Source organism: Panthera leo, chromosome D2 (assembly GCF_018350215.1).
Source record: "Panthera leo isolate Ple1 chromosome D2, P.leo_Ple1_pat1.1, whole genome shotgun sequence".
Classification (NCBI taxonomy): Eukaryota; Metazoa; Chordata; class Mammalia; order Carnivora; family Felidae; genus Panthera; species Panthera leo.
Genome location: NC_056689.1, coordinates 72527039 through 72549384, shown reverse-complemented (window position 1 = coordinate 72549384; position 22346 = coordinate 72527039). Strand labels below are relative to the sequence as shown.

The window sequence follows — 22346 nt, the reverse complement described above, 5'->3', positions numbered from 1 at the left end:
CTTGTCATTTGGCTATGTTTCTGTCTTCTACATGTTTTAAATGCTTGTTATATTTCCTGAACCTGAGAGTAATGCTATATTCAAAAGGGCTCATACACTTCAGAACCTGGCACTTCAGGAAGTGTTTCTGATGTAAGCTGTGTGCACTCTGCTGCTGTGCTTTGCCTGCTTTTTCCCACTGGCCAGTACTCCACAGAGTTCTTCCTTACTTGCTGTGTGAGGTGTTCGGACCTTTAGGTGAGCTTTGATTTGGTCATTAAAATGTGCTTTAATTTGTTTGGAAAAAAAATAGAAAGAAAACCCTGATCCCCAAAAAAGATAAAAGGAAAGGGAACAACAACAACAAAACGTAAAAACAACAACAACAACAACAACAACAAACTATAAGGCTGATTCCAAAGAAAAAGAAGGGGGGGGGGGAGTAAGAAAAGAAGAAAAGAAAAAAGAAAGAAAAAAAAGAAGCTTGATCCTAAAAAAAGAAAAGGAAATTTAAAAAACAAACAAGACACATGAACCTGATTCCAAATGAAAAAAAAGAAGAAGAAAGAATAAAAGTAAGTCTGATCCTGTTTCCACCAGAACTGCAGATGCTGTTTTGAAGCATTCGATTTTCAGTATACTTGGTTCACGCAGGGTGCTGGCTGCTCTGGTCTTCTGGAAGAGAAGCCTGCTGCATTGGCTCAGCATCAGTCTTACCTCAGTGAATAAGTAGTTGCCAGGCATAGGGGGATAGGGTTTGGTGTAAGTGGGTCCCACCTCCACTGGGGGCCACTGTGTTGCACTCCGAAGTCCCATCTTGTTGATAATGGGGGGGGGGGGGAATGGCACCACCTCAATCTACCTCAATCTCTCATCCCTTGGCTGGGGATGTCATACCCCCTACTGTTCAGGCAGCCCTCACAGAATTGTGAGGGCAGTCGACTCACCCTGCACCACAACTCTCCTGCATTTTTTCTTTGGTGTGAGGCTGGGATTCAAAACTCAAGTCTTAAAGTCCCTGGCTCTTCAGACCCAGCCCCCTTCTCTAGAACAGAGTTTCTCCACACTGTGAAGTTCTTTGCCCCTGAAAATCAGGCCCACACCTGTGCAATCTGTGGAATCTATGGTATAGCACTGCTAAAAGCAGCAAAGGTTGTATTCCCTCTGGGTGCACCTCTGTCCCCTACTGTTGAAAGGGCTTTTGCTGGCACCTTCAGGGTCTTTTGTCCTTGGGGAGGCAATATACCCTCTTCCAAAAGTACTCCCGGAAGGGAAAGTTCTCTCTTAATGCACCCCAGAGATCTCTACACCATGCTTTGCAGTCTGGGGCCAGCTCCCTCCCCGCAGGAGCCTGCACCACAGCTCCACTCTGGAGAAAGGCACTTCCAAAGCCTCAGATTTTGAGCTCTGAAGACCGTTTGCAAAAAGAGCCCTGCAACACTCAGTACTTCTCACTCCCCAGTCTGTTGTCCACAGAGGTTTTCCTCTTGTGCAAACTGATGCCGCACTGTCTTAACCCCTCTTAGTCTCCCTTTTGTCTCTCCATGAAAAGGGTTCAGGACTGCTGTTTTCCTCTCCCCCCAATTCACTTCTATGTACCTCGCAACTACCACACTGTCTCCCTCCAACCTTGGAAATCCTTCTGCCAGTTTGCAGATCGACTTCCTGGGTGTTCTAAGCGATCTGACCTCAACACAGCTGAATTTCAGGGACTAGGAAAGTCCAGGGTCCCCCTACTTCTCCACCATCTTAACTCCTCATTTATCAGTGACGTTTTTATTTCAGATAATGTATTGTGGCATTCTAAAATGTTCTTTTTTTTACATTTTCTATTTCTCCACTGAGATCACCTGTCTTTTCATCTCTTGCAAGTGCATTTTCCTTTATTCATTGAGCATAGCTCAATAATAGCTGCTATAAAATATTTGATAATTCCAATATCTAGATCACTGTGAGTTTGGCATCTCATGGTTTTCTTCTGATACTAGGTCACATTTCACTGATTCTTCAGAGGTCGAGTGATTTTGGATTGCATCCTGAACATTGTGAATATCATATTGTGGAGACTTCTGATTTGTTTTGATAATAGCCATCCTAATAGGCGTGAAGTGGTATCTCATTATGGTTTTGATTTCCATTTCTCTAATGACTAGTCATGTTGAGTATCTTTTCATGTGCGTATTGGCCATATCTTTGGAGAAATGTTTATTCAAGTCCTTTGTCCATTTTTTAATTGAGTTATTTTCCTAGTGTTGAGCTGTAGTTCTTCATATATTCTGGACACTAGGGGCACCTGGCAGACTCAGTTGATACAGCATGTGACTCTTGATCTCGGGGTCAGGAGTTTGAGCCCCACATCGGGTGCAGAGACTACTTAAAAATACTCTGGATATTAATCCCTTATCAAAGATAGGATTTGCAAATATTTTCTTCCATAAGAAAACACAACCCATTATTTCTGAGAGTTTTGTTTTTATTCTCTTGATAGTGTCTTCTGATATACAAAAGATCTTTATTTTAATGAAATACAACAAATACAATTTTTTTCTTTTGTTGCCTGTATTTTTGGTATCCAAGAAATCATCTCCAATTCCAATATGACGAAGTGTTTCCTATATGATTTCTTCTCAAAGGTTTATTGTTTTACTTCATAAGCTTAAGACTTTGGTCCATTTTAGCTAATTTTTGTATATTGTGTAAGGGAAGGGCCTAACTTCATCTTTTGCATGTGGTATCTAGTTTTCCCTGTACCATTTCTTGAAAAGACTATCCTTTCCCATTGAATAGTCTCGGCACTCTTATTAAAAGTAAGTTCACCACATACATGAGGGTTTATATTTGAGTTCTCTATTCTATCCTGTTTTTCTATATGTCTGTCCTTATTCTAGTACCACCGTTTTGATTACTGCAGCACTTTAGTAAGTTTTGAAATCAGAAAGCGTGAATCCTTTATTCTTCATTTTTCTTTTTCAAGATAGTTTTGGCTTTTTGGGATTCTTTAGGATTCTATATGAATTTTACAGTGGGTTTTTCTATTCATGAAAATAATGCTGTTGGAATTTTGCTAGGGATTACATTGAATCTATAGATCAGTTTGGGTAATAATGGCATTTAGCATTTAACAATGTTAAGTTTTCCAATCCATGATACGGGATGTCTTTCCATTTACTTAGGACTTCTTTAATTCCTTTGAGCAAAGTTTTATATGGTTTTCAGCGCACAAGTCTTTCACCTCTTTGGTTAAATTTCACCTCCTAAGTATTTATTCTTTTGGATTTATTACAAATGGAATTTAAAAAAATTTTCCTTTTTGGATCATTTATTGCTCATACATAGAAATGCAACTTACTTTTGTGTGTTGATTTTGCATACTTCAACTTTGCTGTATTTATTTATTAGCTCTAGCAGGTTTTTTTTTGTGGTATCCCTAGTTGTTCTATATATAAGAGCATATCATCTGGGCACAGACAACATTTTACTTCTTGCTTTCCAATTTGGATGCCTTTCATTTCCTTTTCTTGCCTAGTTGCTTCGGCTAAAATTTCCAATATTATGTTGAATAGAACTGGCGATATCCATTACTTCTCACAGAAAGTTAGAGTATGTATCTATTTAACTTTATATTCTACACTAGTAGTTATTGAATAGTACACATCAATATCACCTAAGGGACTTATAAAAAAGTTACGTTCCCTATCCTCTCCCACAAAGATTCTGGTTCAATAGGTCTGGGATGAGATTCAAACATTTAATATTTTTTAAAGCTTCCCAGATGTGGGCCTCTGTCCTATATTCTCTACCCAAAGTAATTCATCTCTGAGAACCTTATTTCCTTCATCTATAAAATGAGATTAAAAAGTATAATCACCACATTTTCTGAGGGCTTAACTATGTGCGAGGCAGCATTCTATGTGCTTCAGTATTATTTCATTGAATTCTCACAACAATCTTTGTTAAGGTCATTACTACTAACCCCCATCTTTACAGATGGGGAGGCTGAGCCAAAGAAATGTTAAATATGTTGCCCCAAATCACACAATTATTAAATGGTGAAATTAAGATTTAAATTAAATCAACATGACATTAGCATTTATAATCTTTAGGATGATGATGATTGTTATATAGTATAAGCCCAATAAATAGTAATTAAAATAATAGTTGTCACATGCAAAGAAAATAATAAATTATTCATACTGATAGCTCTAAGTCAATAAAAAAGTTAAATGTGTTTATTATTCTCCACCTACTAAAGCCATCAAAGTAAGAGTACATTTTAGAAAGGCTTCCATTAAAAACTAATTTTCCATTTAATATCATTTATATTTTCATTCTCTATTTCCTCAATTCCCATTGACTCCAATCTATTACTACCAGTCTTCCTCTACTGCTCTACTCCACGATACTGCTCTTGACATCTGACCGTCAGATTAACCTCCTATTTTGATTTCCACTAATTTGAGGAGAACATTTTTTGCTTTTGGTTTCCAAAATATTACTCTCTGCTGGTTCTCCTCTTGCCGTCTTTGACTACTCTGTCTCATTCTTCTTTCTTTTCCTAAATGTTATGTTTTCCCAATTTCTGGCTTTGGTCTTCACTCCTCATCTATGTTCTCTCTACATACTTTCTCTGAATGACGTCACAAACTCCTCTGGATTCAGTCCCAAGCCTAATACTCTAGCTCTGATCTTTTACTAGCTTCACAACCAAATTTTCCCTTGCCACTTGGGCATCTCCCCCTGTATATTTCATAGATATCTCCAGCTAAAAATGCCTGAAACAAAACTCAATCTTTTTGTCCAGAAAAGGCTATCGTTCCAACAGGCTTCTTTCTCTACCTCTGCTCTTCCTCCTGGTACCATATGCTACCCAATCTCTGAAGTTTGAAAACTATGATTCATCCCTGACTTCCTCTATTTCTATTCACATTTATCAGTGATAAAGTCCTGTCATTATTCCTACACATCTCTTTAATTCACACTCTCTTCTCCTTGGCAATGACTTTAGCTCAGAATCTTATCACAGATTGCAATAACCATATAATGTTCCTGAAATGAAATTCTCCCCACTCCACTGTGTAACCTTGTTTCCTAGTTTAAATTGTACTGATGGTAAATGAGGATCACTGCACCAGTCCTATCCCTATTATAGCGTCTATCACATTGTACTATAAATATCTGCTTCCATATTTGATTGTTCCACTTTTTAGTTTTATATCCTGATGACCTAGAACAGTGCCTATCACGCAACAGAGAGTAAATAGATATTTGCTTCTTGAATGAATGACTAAATGCTCTTGTCACACTTACTTCTAAAGAACGTGGGACTGAGCAATAAAAGATACACTTTCATTAGGATAATTAAGAAAAAGGTAAAGGAATAGCTATGAAATAACCCAAATTGCTTGTGAAAAAGTTAAATTTCTAGAAAATCCATTGATTCAAAATAAGTTAGTTTCGTTAGTGGCAGATAGATAAATGAGGTGGTACTTTGTACTCATACCTCTTTTCAAAATGTTTGCCTGGTTTTCTAAGTCAGATATTTCAATCTGGACATTTTCTTTTATCAACAGCTCTCTTTTCTTTGTTACTTCATACTCATTATTGAAGTCTGCAATTTCCTTAATAAATTTTTCCTCCTCTTCTATCACTTTTTTCTTTGTAGCCTCCTAAAAAACAGAAACAAAAGACCAAATATAGATGTTAATTTGTAACAATATTTTCTTTAGTGATTTACAGTGCAGTCATTTGGAATTATTAACAACAAAAATATATAATTGTATATCCTGGTATTATTACAAAATGCTTTACTCCTCTAGCAATACTAATAAAAGAGCTGAAGCTATTACATAATGACAACCAACTATTCCCATGTGGAAGTTTTATCCTTAATGTTTTGGGAGTATTACTGATGTAGAAATTCTACTATTTATCTCTGTATCTGTGTTTGTGTATTAAGCTTAGAGCCGTATGTGCCATTCTGTCACTGCAATGTGAAACTGGGGAAAATAACTAAATGTCCAAACTTGAAAATAAAAATCTATACTCAAAGGAATAACCGCTAAAGAAAAAAGACAAATAAACAAACAAGGAAATCCAAAGAACCCTTTTAAAATATAGGTAAAGAAGGTAAAATTCTATATTTATTTCCAATTCAGTTCTATGAAATAGCTTACATTCTATGAGACATAACATGAAGAAGAAGTAAGAATTTCCAAGAACTCTGGGCAATGCTAGAACCTAAATATTACTGTATTTTTCTATTTTTTCAAAGAAATGTCCACTGATTGTGAACTGCATTGAGAAACTGGCCATATCATATGTAACCACCAAGTCTGTTGATTCTGAAATCAGATAAATATTTTTAGTATTTCTAAATATATTTTCTTTTGAAATGTCAATTAACTATAAGTCACATTCCTAAACTGGCCCTGTCATTTAAAACTACTCAGTCTATTGGTTCTGACTTAAGATAAAAAGATAAAAACTATCTTTTCACCAACATCCATAATATGACTAAAGTGTGAACCTCTCTGTCTTTCAGAAGCATTAAAACCAAGGTCTCAAAGCCTGAGCAATTCAAATCAGTTTCACCGTTTTTTAAATGCTTATTATAATTGCAAATAATATCTATATTGCATCCCTGCCAATAGAACTCTTTCAAACTGTATTACTCTACCAACTGGTTTTAAATAGCACTTAATACTTTCCATATCTGAACAGGACTATCTGCCAATATGCGTACAGATAATTTTCTAAAAGTACACCTAAGTATATTTAAATACTTTTCAATACAGTTAGTGAAATAGACATTTCTAAGCGGCTGAAGGCTTACAAAGGTTTGGAGAAGCATATTCCTCTGGTTTGTAATTTCACTACACTGTCTTTCTAAGGCATTTTCATGAATCTTCCAAAGCTGTAAGAGGAAAGTTTTTTCAGAAAATTCCTGAACCTTTAAAATGAAAAAACAGAAATCAGAATGAAACAATTAGTCAGACATTTTAGGTGCCTTAGTTAATAGAACAGATCTGTATAGCGTAAGATATTTTCTGTATTAAACTTAAATACAAAATAAAATTCACATTAAACATCGTATTTTATAGGTACTCTCACATATTTTTTATAAGTGTTCTATAATTACAAGTTTTATAATATTTCCCCCCAGTTAGACTATAGGCCCCTCAAGGGCAGAGAACGTGTTTTCTTTTTTCTTTCCAATACCTAGCACATTTCTTAGCTTAGGTACCAAGGTTTTTTGACTACACACACTGAAATCTGTTGCAAGACAGCTTGTGTTAAAGAACAAGTTTCTATTCTCATCATTTATAAGGAAGATATGGATGAATTAAACATGTATACAGTATGACTAATAAAATGAGATAAAATCTACAAACCACAGGCAAAAACTTAGTCCCATGACTACAGTTATACTAAAAAACCACAAATCTGCTAAAGCCTTCAAATGCTTTTGTGAAATCATTTTTTTATTTTAGTACCTCATTTGGTTCTAGTTAGCAAAAGACATAATAACATTAATATTAGATATGTAACTATTATTTCATTTGAGCCATAAAGAATAGCATCTCCTGAGACCATGAATATTGAAGTGAAAGTCAGGAAGTTTTAATATATAAAAGCTAAAAATGACGCCAGACTGGAAATAATCTTTCCTCTATATTCAGTACTGGCCTTCATAAGAAAGCATCACTTTTAGTTTGGGGCTGTTCCCATCTCCACAGTGAAAAGAAAAAGGAAATAAATTCAATTTAAATTGCAGAAAGGAAGATTTACGGTAGCCATAAGAATTTCCTGAAGGTGAGAGACAGGGTGTGAAATCTCTGTCCCAGAAGATATTGAATAGTAAAGAGCTTAGGAATAGTCTAGTCCAGAGGCAAAGGGTTGGCCTGAAAGATATTTTGAAATGATATGGCTAAAATGTCCTGGAAATATTGGCATTAAAAAAGTAGCAGAAAAAAAGTAACAGGAATAAAACAGAAAATATGATGTCGCATATATATAATATCACGGCACGTCTGCTCACACCTTCAGTACTTGGTATCGTTCTCATCAGCTCTATCTTAAGAAAGACATCAACCAAAAATGATGAAAGAGATGTAATTTTCATGACCAAAGAAACTCAGAAAAAATTGTTTTAAAACTGGGGGCAGGGGGGCGCCTGGGTGGCGCAGTCGGTTAAGCGTCCGACTTCAGCCAGGTCACGATCTCGCGGTCCGTGAGTTCGAGCCCCGCGTCAGGCTCTGGGCTGATGGCTCGGAGCCTGGAGCCTGTTTCCGATTCTGTGTCTCCCTCTCTCTCTGCCCCTCCCCCGTTCATGCTCTGTCTCTCTCTGTCCCAAAAATAAATAAAAAACGTTGAAAAAAAAAAATTTTTAAAACTGGGGGCAGGAAGAATGGGGCAGTTAGTTATTTTACTGTCTAGAAAGACAGAAATTAGAAAACATAAGGCCAGATCTATAAAATCATCTAGAAATTGGTCATAATAGCAAGCAAGAATACGATCATGAATTCTATTACATTTATTTAGAATAAGAAAATACTTCAGAGCCACTTACTATTTATTAGTAAATGAGAATAAAATGAGTTCCAGAAAAGTGAAATTCTTTAATAAAGGTAATATATTAATTATGGGCAAACTCAGGATTGAAAATCCAGATCTTTTTACTTCCTTTCTTCTAAATAATGACTAGAACTATTTAAAAGTAATAGAGATACTTCTGGAACTAAAAGGGACTTCAGTCTCTGACAATAGCAGAAGTTCAAAGTATGGAAGTTTGAGAAAGAGAAAAATTATCAGACCCTAATGAAAGAAGATGGCTTGCAGTCTACACCTACCTCCCAGAGTTGCTATTTTGGACAGTAACCATGAATGCCTGAAAAACTGCTAGGACCAAATACTGGGCTGGATAAATTTTGGCTTAAGCCAATAAGGTGTGTCAGGTATTATGCCCTTCAGAATCAAAATTCCTGAATTCGGGTTGTTTCTGCCACTGATCTGTTGTGAAAGACTTATGGTAAAACCCAAAGATGAAGAAAATATTACTTACAAGGTTAAAAAGTTTTTTAAATATGACATAACCAAATTTATTATTCAAGTTCAGAAAAGCCTTATGTTGAGAACTAAGAAATTAATATATTAAAGTGAACTATTAGATAAGTTGGCATTTAATTGTAATATTTTACCACAATCTGAAAAATGAAACCTATGTACCCCAAATGAAAAATAAACAGCTATTCAAAAGCTTTGTAAGAAAGATGTATCTATACATTTCCTCTTCCCCTAAACTCCCATGGGAATTATCATTTTGAGGTCTTTTCAGCTTCTTTGATATATTTTTTTAAATTATTGGCCGGCTTCTCCTCATCATTCCCCTTTTCTGTCTTACACTCTGTCTTTATCTTGTACTTCCACATTTTCCTCCTTAAATTAACCTTAAAAAGTCCTAGAATCAATAACTACAGAAAAATTACAGTAACACTAATTTTTAAATTTACTAGGGTCTGTGATTAAAACATTTAATACAAAAAGGAATTGGCAGGTAGAGGAAAGAGCCTAATAGAAAAAGAGGCAAAGAGTCTGAGAAAGCTCAAGTCGGTAAGGTTAAAGAGGAGATGCCCACAATATGCTGATTCAAATGGTGAAGACAGCAATAAGTTAAGGTTGCAGAAGCTACACAGGTTTATTAATAATAGAGTTCTTCATACTTTAACGAAACCAAAAGGACAAAGACTTTTGGATCTTCCCAGTTCCTCTTGGCCAAGTATGTTGTTACTCTTAAAAGCTGAAATAGCTTTTCAAGGCCACCTATTTGCAGAATGCATTTCTCATTATTCCTTTTGTTCTTTCTGTTATCACAACCAATCTCTTAAACTATTTTTCACATTCTTGTGTTTGAAAGCCAGACTTACTGAGGTGTAAAATTTAGGTAAATAAATCCAAATATAACCCCATACATATTGCTATGATCACAAGACAAGGTCATTTCACAGAATAAACCATCATCAGAAACATCTCTTTCATTATAAAAGTGATGGGTGGAGATCAAAACTTGAAAGATGCTGGAAGAAATGTGAAACTGTGACTTAAAAATAATTTTAACTAAGGTATAACTGACATATTATATTAGTTTTGAATGTACAACAAAATGATTTGATATTTATATACATTGCCAAATGATCATCAGAGAAAGCCTAGTTACCATTTGTCACCAAAGTTATAAAATCTTATTTTTTTTTCTTATGAGGAGAACTTTTTAAGATTTATTCTCTTAGCAACTGTCAAATATGCAATACAATATCACTGAGTATAGTCACCTCGCTGTACATTATGACCCGATGACCTATTTATTTTATAACGGGAAGTTTGTACCTCTTGACCCTCTTCACCCATTTTGCCCACCCCACAAACTCCTCCCAGCTGGTAACTACCAATCTATTCTCTGTATCCCTTAGTTTGTTTTTGCTTTATTTGTTAGTTTGTTTTGTGTTTAGCATATAAGTGAAAGCATATGGTATTTGTCTTTCTTTGTCTGATTTATTTCACTTAGCATAATACTCTTCAAGGTCCATCCATGTTGTTGCAAATGGAAACATTTCATTCTTTCTAATGGCTGAATAGTATTCCATTATAGATATATATTCACTCACACACACAGAGTAAAACCTTGGACTGAGAGTAACTTGTTCTGCAAGTGTTCTGCAAGATGAGCAAACATTTCTAATAAATTTTAACTTGATAAACGAGCCATGTCTTGCAGTATAAGTAATACGTGATGCCAAACGTCACATGATCACAACGGAACCAATGGTTCTTCTCTCTCTTGCTGCAGAGGAGGAGGAGAAAAAGGCAGAGGAGTATCCTCACTTCAGATGAGATTAGGGATATGTGTAAAATGCGGGAAAGTGCAAAATCTTGTAGAAAAGCACCACCTGAATAAGGCTGTAGCAGTGTGAGCAATGAATCTGTTTCAGGACAATGCAATGTCACATTTCTATGAAATCCTCAAAAGGAGTCAAAAGCAAGTGTCATTGGATAGGCTCCTCATTAAAGTTGCACAAAAAGAAAAAGATTCCATTGAGCCAACAGATAGCAGGGATTTCATTAGTGATAGTGAAAGTCATCCTATACAACAACCCCCCTCTCTCGTGTCTCCCTCACACCAGCCACGAAGGTTTTCAAAGGTAAGTGCAGATTTATGTTTATTTTTCTTTATGTCTTTTATTTTCTTTATTATTTTGTATTATATTACAGTAATGTGATCATTCTTATATGAATACTGTTGGGTTGTGGAACAAATCATCTGAATTTCCATTAATTCTTATGGGGACATTCACTTTGATATACAAATGCTTTAGATTACAAGTTATGTTTTTGGAATGAAATACATACATATATATATATATATATATATACACACACACATTCACACATATATATATGCATATATATGTATATATATGCATATACATACACACATATGTGTATATATATGCATATATATATATGCATACACACATGTGTATATATGCATACACACACACACACATACACACACACACACACACACACACACACACACACACATACACACCACATCTTCTTTATCCATTCATCCACTGATGGACACTAAGGTTGTTTCCCTATCTTGGCTATTGTAAATAGTGCTGCAATGAACACAGGGGTGCCCCTATCTTTTTGAATTAGTGTTCCCATTTTCTTTGGGTAAGTGCCCAGAAGTAGAATTGCTGGATCATATGGTAGTTCTATTTTTAATTTTTTGAGGAACCACCATACTGTCTTCCATATAGTTGCACCAGTTTACATGCCTACCAACAGTGCATGAGGGTTCCCTTTTCACCACATCCTTGTCAACACTTGTTATTTCTTGTCTTTTTTATTATAACCATTCTAACAGGTATGAGTTGATATCTCATTGTGGTATTTGATATGCATTTCCCTGATAATTAGTAATGTTGAGCACATTTTCATATGCCTGTTGGCCATCTGTATGTCTTCTTTGGAAAAATATTTATTCAGAGCCTCTGTCCATTTAAAAAAAACTTTTTTTAACATTTATTTTTGAGAGACAGAGACAGAGCAGAGTGGGGGAGGGGCAGAGAGAGGGGGGTACACAAAATCTAAAGCAGGCTCCAGGCTCTGAGCTGTCAGCACAGAGCCGTACGCAGTGCTCGAACTCACGGACCATGAGATCATGACCTGGGCCGAAGTCAGACACTTAACCGACTGAGCCACCCAGGAGCCCCTCCTCTGTCCATTTTTTAATCAGATTGTTGTGTGTGTGTGTGTGTGTGTGTGTGTGTGTGTGTGTGCTCATGTCTACCAGCTTTAGCAAAGCAGCAGGAGACTGCAGAGGTGGGCATGCCCACTGGCATTAGAAGGCCAGTTGGAGACTGCCATGACTCTGTGCACCCACCAGTGCTAGCAAGGTAGAGGGAGAGTGCAAAAGTGGCTCCCGCCAGCACTGGTGCTGGCAAGGCAGCAAAATGGCACAAGGTAGAGGAAGAGCGCAAAAATGGCGCCCACCTCCGCCTCCATCTCTGGAGAGAGTCCCAACAGGCCCCTGTCCCTCTGGCAGATGCTTTATAATTAGCAACTAAATTTCTCCTTCGCATATCTATAGTCTAGGTTCTTTTCAAACTGCTGTTTTGCACTGGGTTCCGGGGCAAATGATTGTGTGGATGAGCCCTTTAAGAACAGAATCCCAGTTCCCTACAGCCCTTTGGATCTCTTGGATGTAAGCACCATTGGTTTTCAAAGCCAGACGTTTTGCAGATTCATCTCTCCTGCGCAGGTCCCGAGGGTTGGTGTGTCTGACGCTGACGTGCTCCTCAGGGAGAAGCTCGTATTTGTGAGCTTCCTCCTGATCAGGGGTTGCTGTGCCAGGGTGGGGTTTCTGGTGAGACTATGTCTCTGCCTCTCCCACCCTCCCGGTGTGGCCCTGTCTAGTATCCTTTGCTGTGGAGGCATTTTTCAGCTAGTTTTCAGGTCTTTTTCAGAGAGAGTTTTTCCGTATGTGGCTGTGGATTTGGTGTGTATGTGGGAAGTGAGTTCAGATATTCCTATATGGCCATCTTGAGCCACCTCCCAAAATAGTTTTGAACATGTCTTATGGGGGCAGGTTTGAATTGAAGCACCACCTTATATCCACGGTAGCTTGAACATCTTACGATAAACACTTAAGATGCTACTGACTCTATCTCCTGAGTTACCCAAGAATATCAAGAGGCCACAACAATAAAAAGGGTAGAAGGTTCCTAGCAGCAGTAATACAAATTTCTCTTTCTCATCTCTCTTCTTCCTCTGACTACAAACGAAGAGAAAAGATTTGCATGCCGCCTTAAAGTTACATTCTAGAATCAAATAGCCAAGCTTTGTGAGAAAATATTGCTGTTTTGGAAATTTTTAATTTATAGCACTGCCAACACTCTGGTTAATTCTGCTTCCCTCAGCAATAAAGGTCTTTCTTTCTTTCCCTGTTTTATTCCTCTTGGGATATTTGATTTTTCAACAGAGCTTATAGTTTTCCCAGTGAGCTGACTTATCTGGTCAACTAGGTCAGTTTTCAGCATAGCCGTGATTTGTGACTCTTCACTATTCTTGCTGCCTGGGTGCCTTAAGGTATTTTTCTACCAGAAGAACTTGAAAACTGAAAATGACTAAGAATTCTAAATTAATGTTTAGGTCCACATAAGCAAGTACAAAGCTACTCTGTTGTGATTGCTATCGCTTAAAATATTCTCAGATTTTAGGAACTGACGTTTTGCTGATTAAATGGTCTGCCCAATAGTGTAATAGGCAACTCTACATAAGAAAACATAGTTAATGTACATTTCACATTTGTAACATCATAGCAATTGGGGGAAAGAATGTGTTATGACTATTACGGCAAAGACATTTTAAATGTTAGAGTACATCAATGAATATTGTATCAACAGCAGATATTAAGGTTTTATAAAAAAATCTATTTTTTATAAATGCATTTCTTAACCACGATGCAGTACTTAAAGAGAAACTCTCCATGACACAGTAATCCTTGTTTCAATGTTAGGAAATATTAGTTCTTACAATGGCTTATAAGGCTTTTCGTGATCTGCGCTCCCTTATTCCCTTTCCAACCTTATCTTCTACCATTCTCCACTTCAGTCGCTCTCTCCAGCCACACTGGCCTCCTTGATATTCCTCTGACATACCAGGCACACTCCTTCCTTACGGCCTTTGTACAGGCTCTTCTCTATGCCTGAAAATCTCTTTCCCCAGATTCCTCCTGGTTCGTTCCTTTACCTCAATCAAGCCTTTGCTCATCTCTCATCTTTTCACTGAAGGTTATTAGGATGCCAGAGAAAACCACTGCAATTTAAGTTTCTTCTGGAAGTTCTTATGAATGCAATGTGGCAAGAAAAAGGAATAAGAGATATAATTATCCAAAAAGCTGGCACAAAATTCTCTTTCATTTGTTTAGGCAAATGTCATTAATACATACCTAATAAGTCCAAGAAAATCTACTGAGAAACTGTTGGAAATAACAAGAATTCAGGAAAGAGATTAGTAACAAATAAATACCAAAACTAAGTATCTTTTCTAATTACCAACAATAAACAGAAAAAAAAGCATGGAAACAATCTCATTTATAACAGCAAAAACCAAATAAAGAAAACACAAATAAGCTTTAAAAATATCTGAAAGCTATATGAAAAAAAATTCTACTGAGGAATATAAAAGATCTATAGCATTTAAAAAGCTACATATCAGTAAGAAAAAGACAAGGAAAGGATATGAATAGGTAAAACACATAGTAAATATGAGCAATCTATGAACAAAGTAATAAATATAATTAAACAGGAAATTCAAATTAAAAGTATAAAAAGACATTTGTCTTATATTTGCCAAAAGAATAGATAATTTCAATTATATGAGTAGTGAAATTATCAGGAAAATAAACTGGAACAACTTTTCTGGAGGACAATTTGGAAATTATCAAAAGCCTTAAAAGTATATACCCAATTGGTGTAGTCGGTTAAGCGTCTGACTCTTGATCTCAGCTCAAGTCATAATCTCACGGTTCATGAGTTTGAGCCCCACATCGGGCTCTATGCTGATGGCACAGAGCCTGCTTGGGATTCTGCCTCTCCTCTCTGCCCCTCCCCCGCTTGTGTGCATGCTCTCTCTCTCTCTCAAAATAAATAAACTTAAAAAAAATTTAAAAAGTATATACCCACTGATAGAGCAATTTGGTTTCTAGAATTTTATCCTAAAAAAAAAGTGCACAAAGATGTATGTCCAAAATTATCATCACAGTGATATTAATAATGGTAATTTATTAACAGTAATAATAAATGTTTGTCAGTAGGAAAGTAGTTAACTAAGATACGGTATAGCCATTGAATGGAATACTATGCAGTTACTAAAAACTGCTTATCTAGATATATATTTACTGACATATGCAGGATACATCAAACTGAAAAAAAACCAAATCATTTAAGAAAAAATATATGCACTTAAATAATTCTGAGAGAAAACCTATGAAAATATTAACTATATATTGGAACTATGTGGTAGTTTTCAGTCTGCTTTTGGCTTATCTCTATTTGTGGAATAAACTGCAATTAACACATGTTACTTTTATGAAGAACTCAAACAATTAAAGCCAGTTTGATTCAGGAAAAACAAAATGTCTACTGCATGTTCACCAAATATCATGGCACGAGGTAGCCTACCTCCTGAGACTATAACCCACTCTTCCAGTGGCAACATAAGCAAGGGCTCCTAATAAAGATGGAGAGGAACAGGATCTCATAATAAAGAGAAAAAGACCATTGTAGAGTAATAATCAAATCCATTTTCCTACCGTGGCAGTCACATATCTCCCATTCCTTCCTCTTTTCTGTCTTCTCTTAGGAGGAATTAATAGAATTTTAACCAGGACAAACTGGGCTGCAGTTAAAGCCATGGAACTAGACTGAATCAAAGAAGCTGAGGTAGGCAACCTTTCAACTCATCCTGAGATATTAATTCAGGCAATAACCACTCCTAAGGCCACATGGGTACCAATGGCTACATGAGAAATTCTCCCCAGAAATATCAAGATCACAGGCACAGCCGCAATAGCCAGTTTGCTCTTGACCTCTTCCATTCACCTTTTTTTGAACCCATCTGGTATTACAAAGTCCAACCTAAATCTAATCTTCTCAAAATAACCCCCATACTCCAAAATTATTCTTCCCCTTTTCCTCAAATAAAACTCCCATTTCCAAAGAACTGCTGATTCAGCTAGATATTAATCTGATTAGGGAAAGAGCAGTAATGCACAAATACTGATAGGCCAAGAACACCTTGTAACGATACTTCTTAATCTGAAAGGCTCATGGGGGAGATACTCTGAAATAAGGTGATTTCTATGCTATTTGACAATTCAGGAGGCAGTACCTTATCTTACCTATCGCTACATCTTCCTATTCTGTCAGGATATAAAACAATGGAATGCTGAAGGCAGTGATTTTTCATGTACTGCTTTTAATGGAAGAACTATAAAATGTCACAGGTGCTTTAAAACATACATTTTCCTCCTCATAATAAGAAAATTTGGCACATGAGCAAGAAAAGATCATACCTCAGTCAAGTATGCTACAAGAAAGTGGGTTGGGGATATTCCCATCAACTTGTCAACCATCAGCTTTGGCTTTAAGAAGACAGTTCATACTTTAAGAATTCGAGAAAACAAGAATGGGATTAAGAACAATGCATACACTGGATCTGTTGGCAAACTGTAAATCTGAACAGTTCTCACATAATGACAGCATGAATCCCACCCCAAAAAAAATACTGTAATGGAAGATAAGAGAATTACCCAAAAGCTTACAGAGCAAAAGTACTGTAAATCTCTGTAATATAGTAGTACAGGGTACAAAAAGATACATTCTGTTAATCAAGTCTGTGATGTCCTCAAAAGGATACAAAGGTATGTTCCCTTAAAAAAAAAACAAGAGCAAGTAAGTACATAAGAGAGTAATATACAAATACAAGCTGAGATTAAAAGGAAGACAGATAGTTAAAGAAATAAAAAAGTAAGAACATAACAGGATTTAAATTTGCAGAGTATTCAATAACAGAAACAACACTGCCAAAGATGGAATCAGTAATATAAAGTATAAAGAGTTCTCCAAGGCTGCTGAGAAGTAGCAAATAACAGAAGATCATGGGTTCAGAGAACAGAGAACAAAGATCTAAGCTCATCGGGAATAGGGGTACTTGAAAAAGAAATCACAATAGTTGAGGTTCAAATGGGAGGCTCACCCATGGTTTAGACAAAACAAACAGATGCATCTGTGAACAAAACTGGAGTTGTTAAGATAAAAAAATCTGTACAACCAACCAGGGTAGAAAAATGAAAATGGTTACTTAAAAGGAATTGTGAAAGACCAGACTGATTTCAGCATTTCTCTTCTGCATTAAAAATTTCAAAAATCAGTAGTGCTACTTGTTTTGATGATTATCAGGTGTTGTATGTAAGTACTGAATCACTAAAATGTACACGTGAAACTAATATTACACTGTATGTTAACTGGAATATAGATAAAAACTTTACAAAATCAGTGGTGCTAGAGCTACATAATTTTCTAAAAATAGGTGTGAGCCAAGAATTTTGTATGCAAACTAATACTCATTCAAGTGTGAAAACAACAGAAAGAAATTTAGGACCTTAGGGGCTTAGAAAATCCATTTTTCCTGAAAAATTACTTGAACAGTTATACAGATTGACCAAAAGATAGGTAAGAAATAAGAATTCAAGAATGAGGAAGTTGAGGCATTAAGATATTGTAAAGTGAAAAATTCTGGTTAATATGGCAGTCTAAGCAAATGTGAGCAGGACCCACTTTCTCCTCAAATACAGAGAAATGCTATATAAAATAGAACTACATTTAAAATAGACATTGTTTACATAGTCAACCCGGAATCAAGAATGGGAAATCGTCATGCCAGAAACAAAGAGGTGACTCGGGGTAAAATGGTGTGGTAGAATTTAAGCCCAAGAGATATCTTTGAGACTGGGTTACAGGTATTAGGGACTAATGTTTCCAATGCCCACATAAGACCAAACGTCAGGACCACAGGGAGCTGGAACTGGGATCACTGGATAAAGTCAGGAATTGAGAAGTGTCTTTGCCAGCTATGCAGGTGGAGTAACAAAGCCCCCTTCGTCGTAGAGACACAGCAGATAAATGAGCTGCCGCCATTGAGCCATGAGTGGAAGGAGTCATCCCTGAGAAGCCCAACCCCAAGCGTGAACTCTTCATAAATATGAGATTCATGTATCTCCTATTCATGTAGTGCAGAAACCCTAAGTTCAGAAATTAACATCAAAACTGGTCCTGAACAGGTGAAATATGTAAGGCTATGAAACTGCTTCACAGGGAGACCTTCCTTATGAAGGGAATATTTGGTACTCCCAGGAATGATAGGCTCTGCTAAAGGTAAGTTCACAATAGAAAACTTTGAAGCTCATAAGAAAATATATCATTACATAAGAAAGTCATGAGATGAAACAAACAGAATTCACAGAAGAGAACGGAATTCTATGAGAAAAGGTTTATTTTTTATTTTTATTTTTTTTTTAGAGAGAGAGAGTGCAAGAGCAGGGGAGAAGGGCAGAGAGAGAGAGAGAGAGAGAGAGAGAGGATCTTAAGCAGCCTCCACACTCAATGTGGGGCTCCATCCCATGACCCTGGGATCATAAACTGAGGTGGAATCAAGGGTTGGATGCTCAACCAATTGAGCCACCAAGGCACCCCTATGAGAAAAACTTTAAATTAACTTACTCAATAATATTTATTTAACACTCACTACAATTCAGGCACTGTTCTATACTGGGAATAACAGTAACAGACAAACTAGATGAATTTGTATTCTTTGTGGAGCTTACATCCCATTGTGGGAAAACAAATAATACACACATCTATGTAAAATATGTCAAAAGGCAGTAAGTGTTACAAAATAAAGGATAATGAATGGGGGGGGGATGGGGGGATGCTATTTTATATACTGGAGGTCAGGGTGGGTCCTCTACAGCAACCATTATGAAACTTTTTAGTCTCATGACTTTTCTTGTCTTTAAGACTTTATAGTCTTAAAAAATTATTGTAAACATTTTGGTTTGTTTTTTTTTGCAAGCTAGACCTATCAATATTTTCTGTATCAAATATTAAAACTGAGGAATGTTAAGAAACATTTATTAAGAATAACAATAGTAAACCCATTGCGTGTTTAAAAATATGTATTTATGAAAAGACAGTATTTCCGAAAAAATAGTAAGAAGCGTTGCGTTTACATTTTTTGCAAATCTCTTTAATGTCTGGCCTAAAGAAGACAACTGGATTCTCACATCTACCTGTTTATTCAATATTTTGCAATATGTTTTTTTGTTGTTGTTGTTGAAATAAATGAAGAAAATGTGGCCTCACACAGTATATTTTAATACCCTTTTCAAACGATTGCGGGTATGCTTTATACTGCACCCAAACTAAACTGCTGGTAGTCCGTAAAGGTTAGTTGCAATGTGGAATCTGAAACTATTCCAAAGAATAGTTTTCCTTTTCTCTTACAATAAGAGAAAATTCCTCTTCTGTTACAATAAAATTTATTGGTCTATCTTGTGCTTTGAGAGGATCTTTTATCCATGCATGGTTTCCTAACATTATGTGCTGGTCATTTGGAAAATACCGTTTCGCTCAACTATTCAAATCCTCCAGATGTGGATACATTTCAAAGTATGATACTAAGAAATAACATTCGTTAATATCATCACCAAACTCATCAGAAAAATCTTTAAGTATTGGGAAACTGTCAAACTTATAGGGACAGGTAAGAGTCTTCCAAAATTCTAATTTTTGTTTGGAAGGTTGAATATTATCAATGGCAAAATATTACTAATACTACTACTACCACTACTTAACTATTCGTTGTTTGCCTTGAAATGTCAGGGTTACTTCGTTTTTGAAAAAAATTTGCCAAGTACTCAAGTTCAAATAACTACAGCCTGTCAGTTATTCAAGTAAAAATGGTGTTCCAGAAAAAAAAGAGAGCTATTTCATACCGCAACTCATCACACACAGTATTGAAAACTCATATACACAGTGGTCAACTTCAAAACAGTCATGGCATATAGTGAAACTGGTGGGTTTTATTTTTTACTGCGAGTTTATGACAGTGAAAAATACAATGACTGCTAGCACAGTTTGGTGTCACTGCCTTGATTTGTGCTAAGGCACCAACACTTTTACTCACTGCCTTTACCCACCATCAATGTGCATGCAAGCCTGGTGAAAATGGCAAATAATGTCTTTGCGTTATTAAGAAAATAGTTTGACATCACAAGACCTCCTGAAAGAGTCTTGGGGAGGCCTTTGGCTACAGATCACATTTTGAAAATCAGAGCTCTAAAGTGGCAACTGCACCCTAAGATTTTCACGGGACTGTCCTTTTCAAAAGTCTCACATTCCAGTGGAATGGTTGGCCACCCTCCAGAAAGAGACCTAAAAGAAGTGAGTGTACACAAAATACCACTAGCTGAGGGAAGATGCATTTCGGGAAGAGGAGACACCAAGTGCAAAAGCCCTGAAGTCAAAGAACGGCAGAAAATTAGATTATCCTCAGGCAGGTAGGCTACTAGAAAATGCCCAGTACTCAAATACTCAAAGGACATCCAGTGACCTCATGCATTTTCATGTTTTAGATAATTACTCATGACAAATATGAAAAGTTTTTCTTTATAGAACTCCACAGAAAAAAATTAAAAGTAATTACATACTTTTTTTTTAGAAAAGAAAACATCAAGAATTTTAAGTTTTAGGACACCTGGGTGGCTCAGTTGGTTAAGCGTCCGACTTCAGCTCAGGTCATGATCTCACAGTTTGTGGGTTCAAGCCCCGTGTGAGGCTCTGTGCTGACAGCTCAAGCCTGGAGCCTACTTCGGATTCTGTGTTTCCTTCTCTCTCTGACCCTCCCCCACTCATGCCCTGTCTCTCTCTCTCTCTGTGTCTCAAAAATGAATAAAAGTAATTTTTTTTAATTTTAAGTTTACAGTTAAGTTTATATACTTGAAGCTGTTTGATGTCAACTCTCAAATTAAGGTAGAGAGTCATTTTGTAATTGATTTCCAATCATTCATAGTGTGATTTAGAAATTGCTTAATGAATGTTTGTTGAATGAATAATTCTCCAATGTGTGATTGGAGATATTTAAATGAGGAACACAGTTAACTGATTTTCTAAGAAATCACAAATCAAAAGATAAACTACAGAAAAAGGATTCTTTTGTGCTGTATAAGGAGGTCAGCAAACTAAATTTAATCTCACGCTTTTTGCATACTGAGCCACAAACTTACTATTCTTTAATTAGAGAACCATTCTCTCAGTTCCTGGAAAGGAAACTTTTTTTTTTCCTGTTGAGAACATTTCTCACATTTCAAGCTAAACAATTCACTTAGAGTAGCTCTTGAAAGAAAGAAAGAAAGAAAGAAAGAAAGAAAGAAAGAAAGAAGAAAAGAAGAGAAAGAAATAGAGGCACACGTGGTAAATTTTACAATTAGAAACAGTGCAGTAGATTTTCCACTTTGTGAATCCAAGCCAGGAAGTGTGCAACTTTTGTGATTTATAAGCACTTGCAAATAGAAAGGCTATCTGGCATACTGTTATAGAGTTCGCTCTACACTGCTATTATCATGAAATATTCTTTGGATTTTAAGATCGTGAAAACAAAGTTGAGAAAAAGGAGTTCAATAAATGCTATATGTAATATTTTTCATTTCATTTATAAATGCAATCATTCCAGTTCTATCAATATGAAGAGAGATCACTGCTTCTCAGAGACCAGCTCTCCACACCTTACAAGAATTGGAACCGTGCAAATGACCATTAATCAAGCAGCTCATCTTAAGAATAGATGTGCCAAATGGCCAGTAAGCACCTAAAAAGATGTTCAGCATTAATGCCATTAAGAAACTTGAAATACAAACCAAAGTATAAACCAGATACCATCCCACACCCACTGAGATGGCTATAAAACAAAAACAAAACAAATTAAAAACCCAGGAAACATCAAGTGTTGGTGAGGATATAGAGAAATTGGAACCCTGCTATACTGCTGGTGGTAAAGTAAAATGGTGCTGTTGCTATGGAAATAGTGTGGCATTTCCTCAAAAAGTTAAACCTATACTTACCATACGACCCAGAAATTCCACTCCTGGATGGACTACTCAGGAGAACTGAAAATGTGTGTTCATACAAAAACTTGTGGACAAACATTCATAGCGGTATTATTCTTAACAGCTAAAAGTGGAA

General features: G+C 36.3%; 1 protein-coding gene and 1 long non-coding RNA gene across 6 annotated transcripts in view; one reads left to right on the top strand and one right to left on the bottom strand.

The window, feature by feature from the left end:
* CCDC172 (coiled-coil domain containing 172) overlaps positions 1-22346 on the bottom strand; it is a 111208-nt gene that overhangs the window by 79793 nt on the left and 9069 nt on the right. For all 5 annotated transcript variants that reach the window (XR_006194557.1, XR_006194556.1, XM_042908586.1 and 2 more), the window contains exons 4-5: positions 6812-6928; positions 5480-5645 (exon numbers count right to left, since the gene is read on the bottom strand). Coding sequence is in view for 3 of the 5 variants with exons in the window: in XM_042908586.1 (XP_042764520.1) it covers positions 5480-5645; positions 6812-6928 (283 nt within the window). In the remaining 2 variants the exon portion in view is untranslated. The remainder of the gene's footprint in view (positions 1-5479; positions 5646-6811; positions 6929-22346) is intronic.
* Positions 11049-16269, top strand: LOC122202266. The gene is made up of 2 exons (XR_006194558.1): positions 11049-11174; positions 15910-16269. It is a non-coding gene; the product is annotated as an uncharacterized LOC122202266 (long non-coding RNA).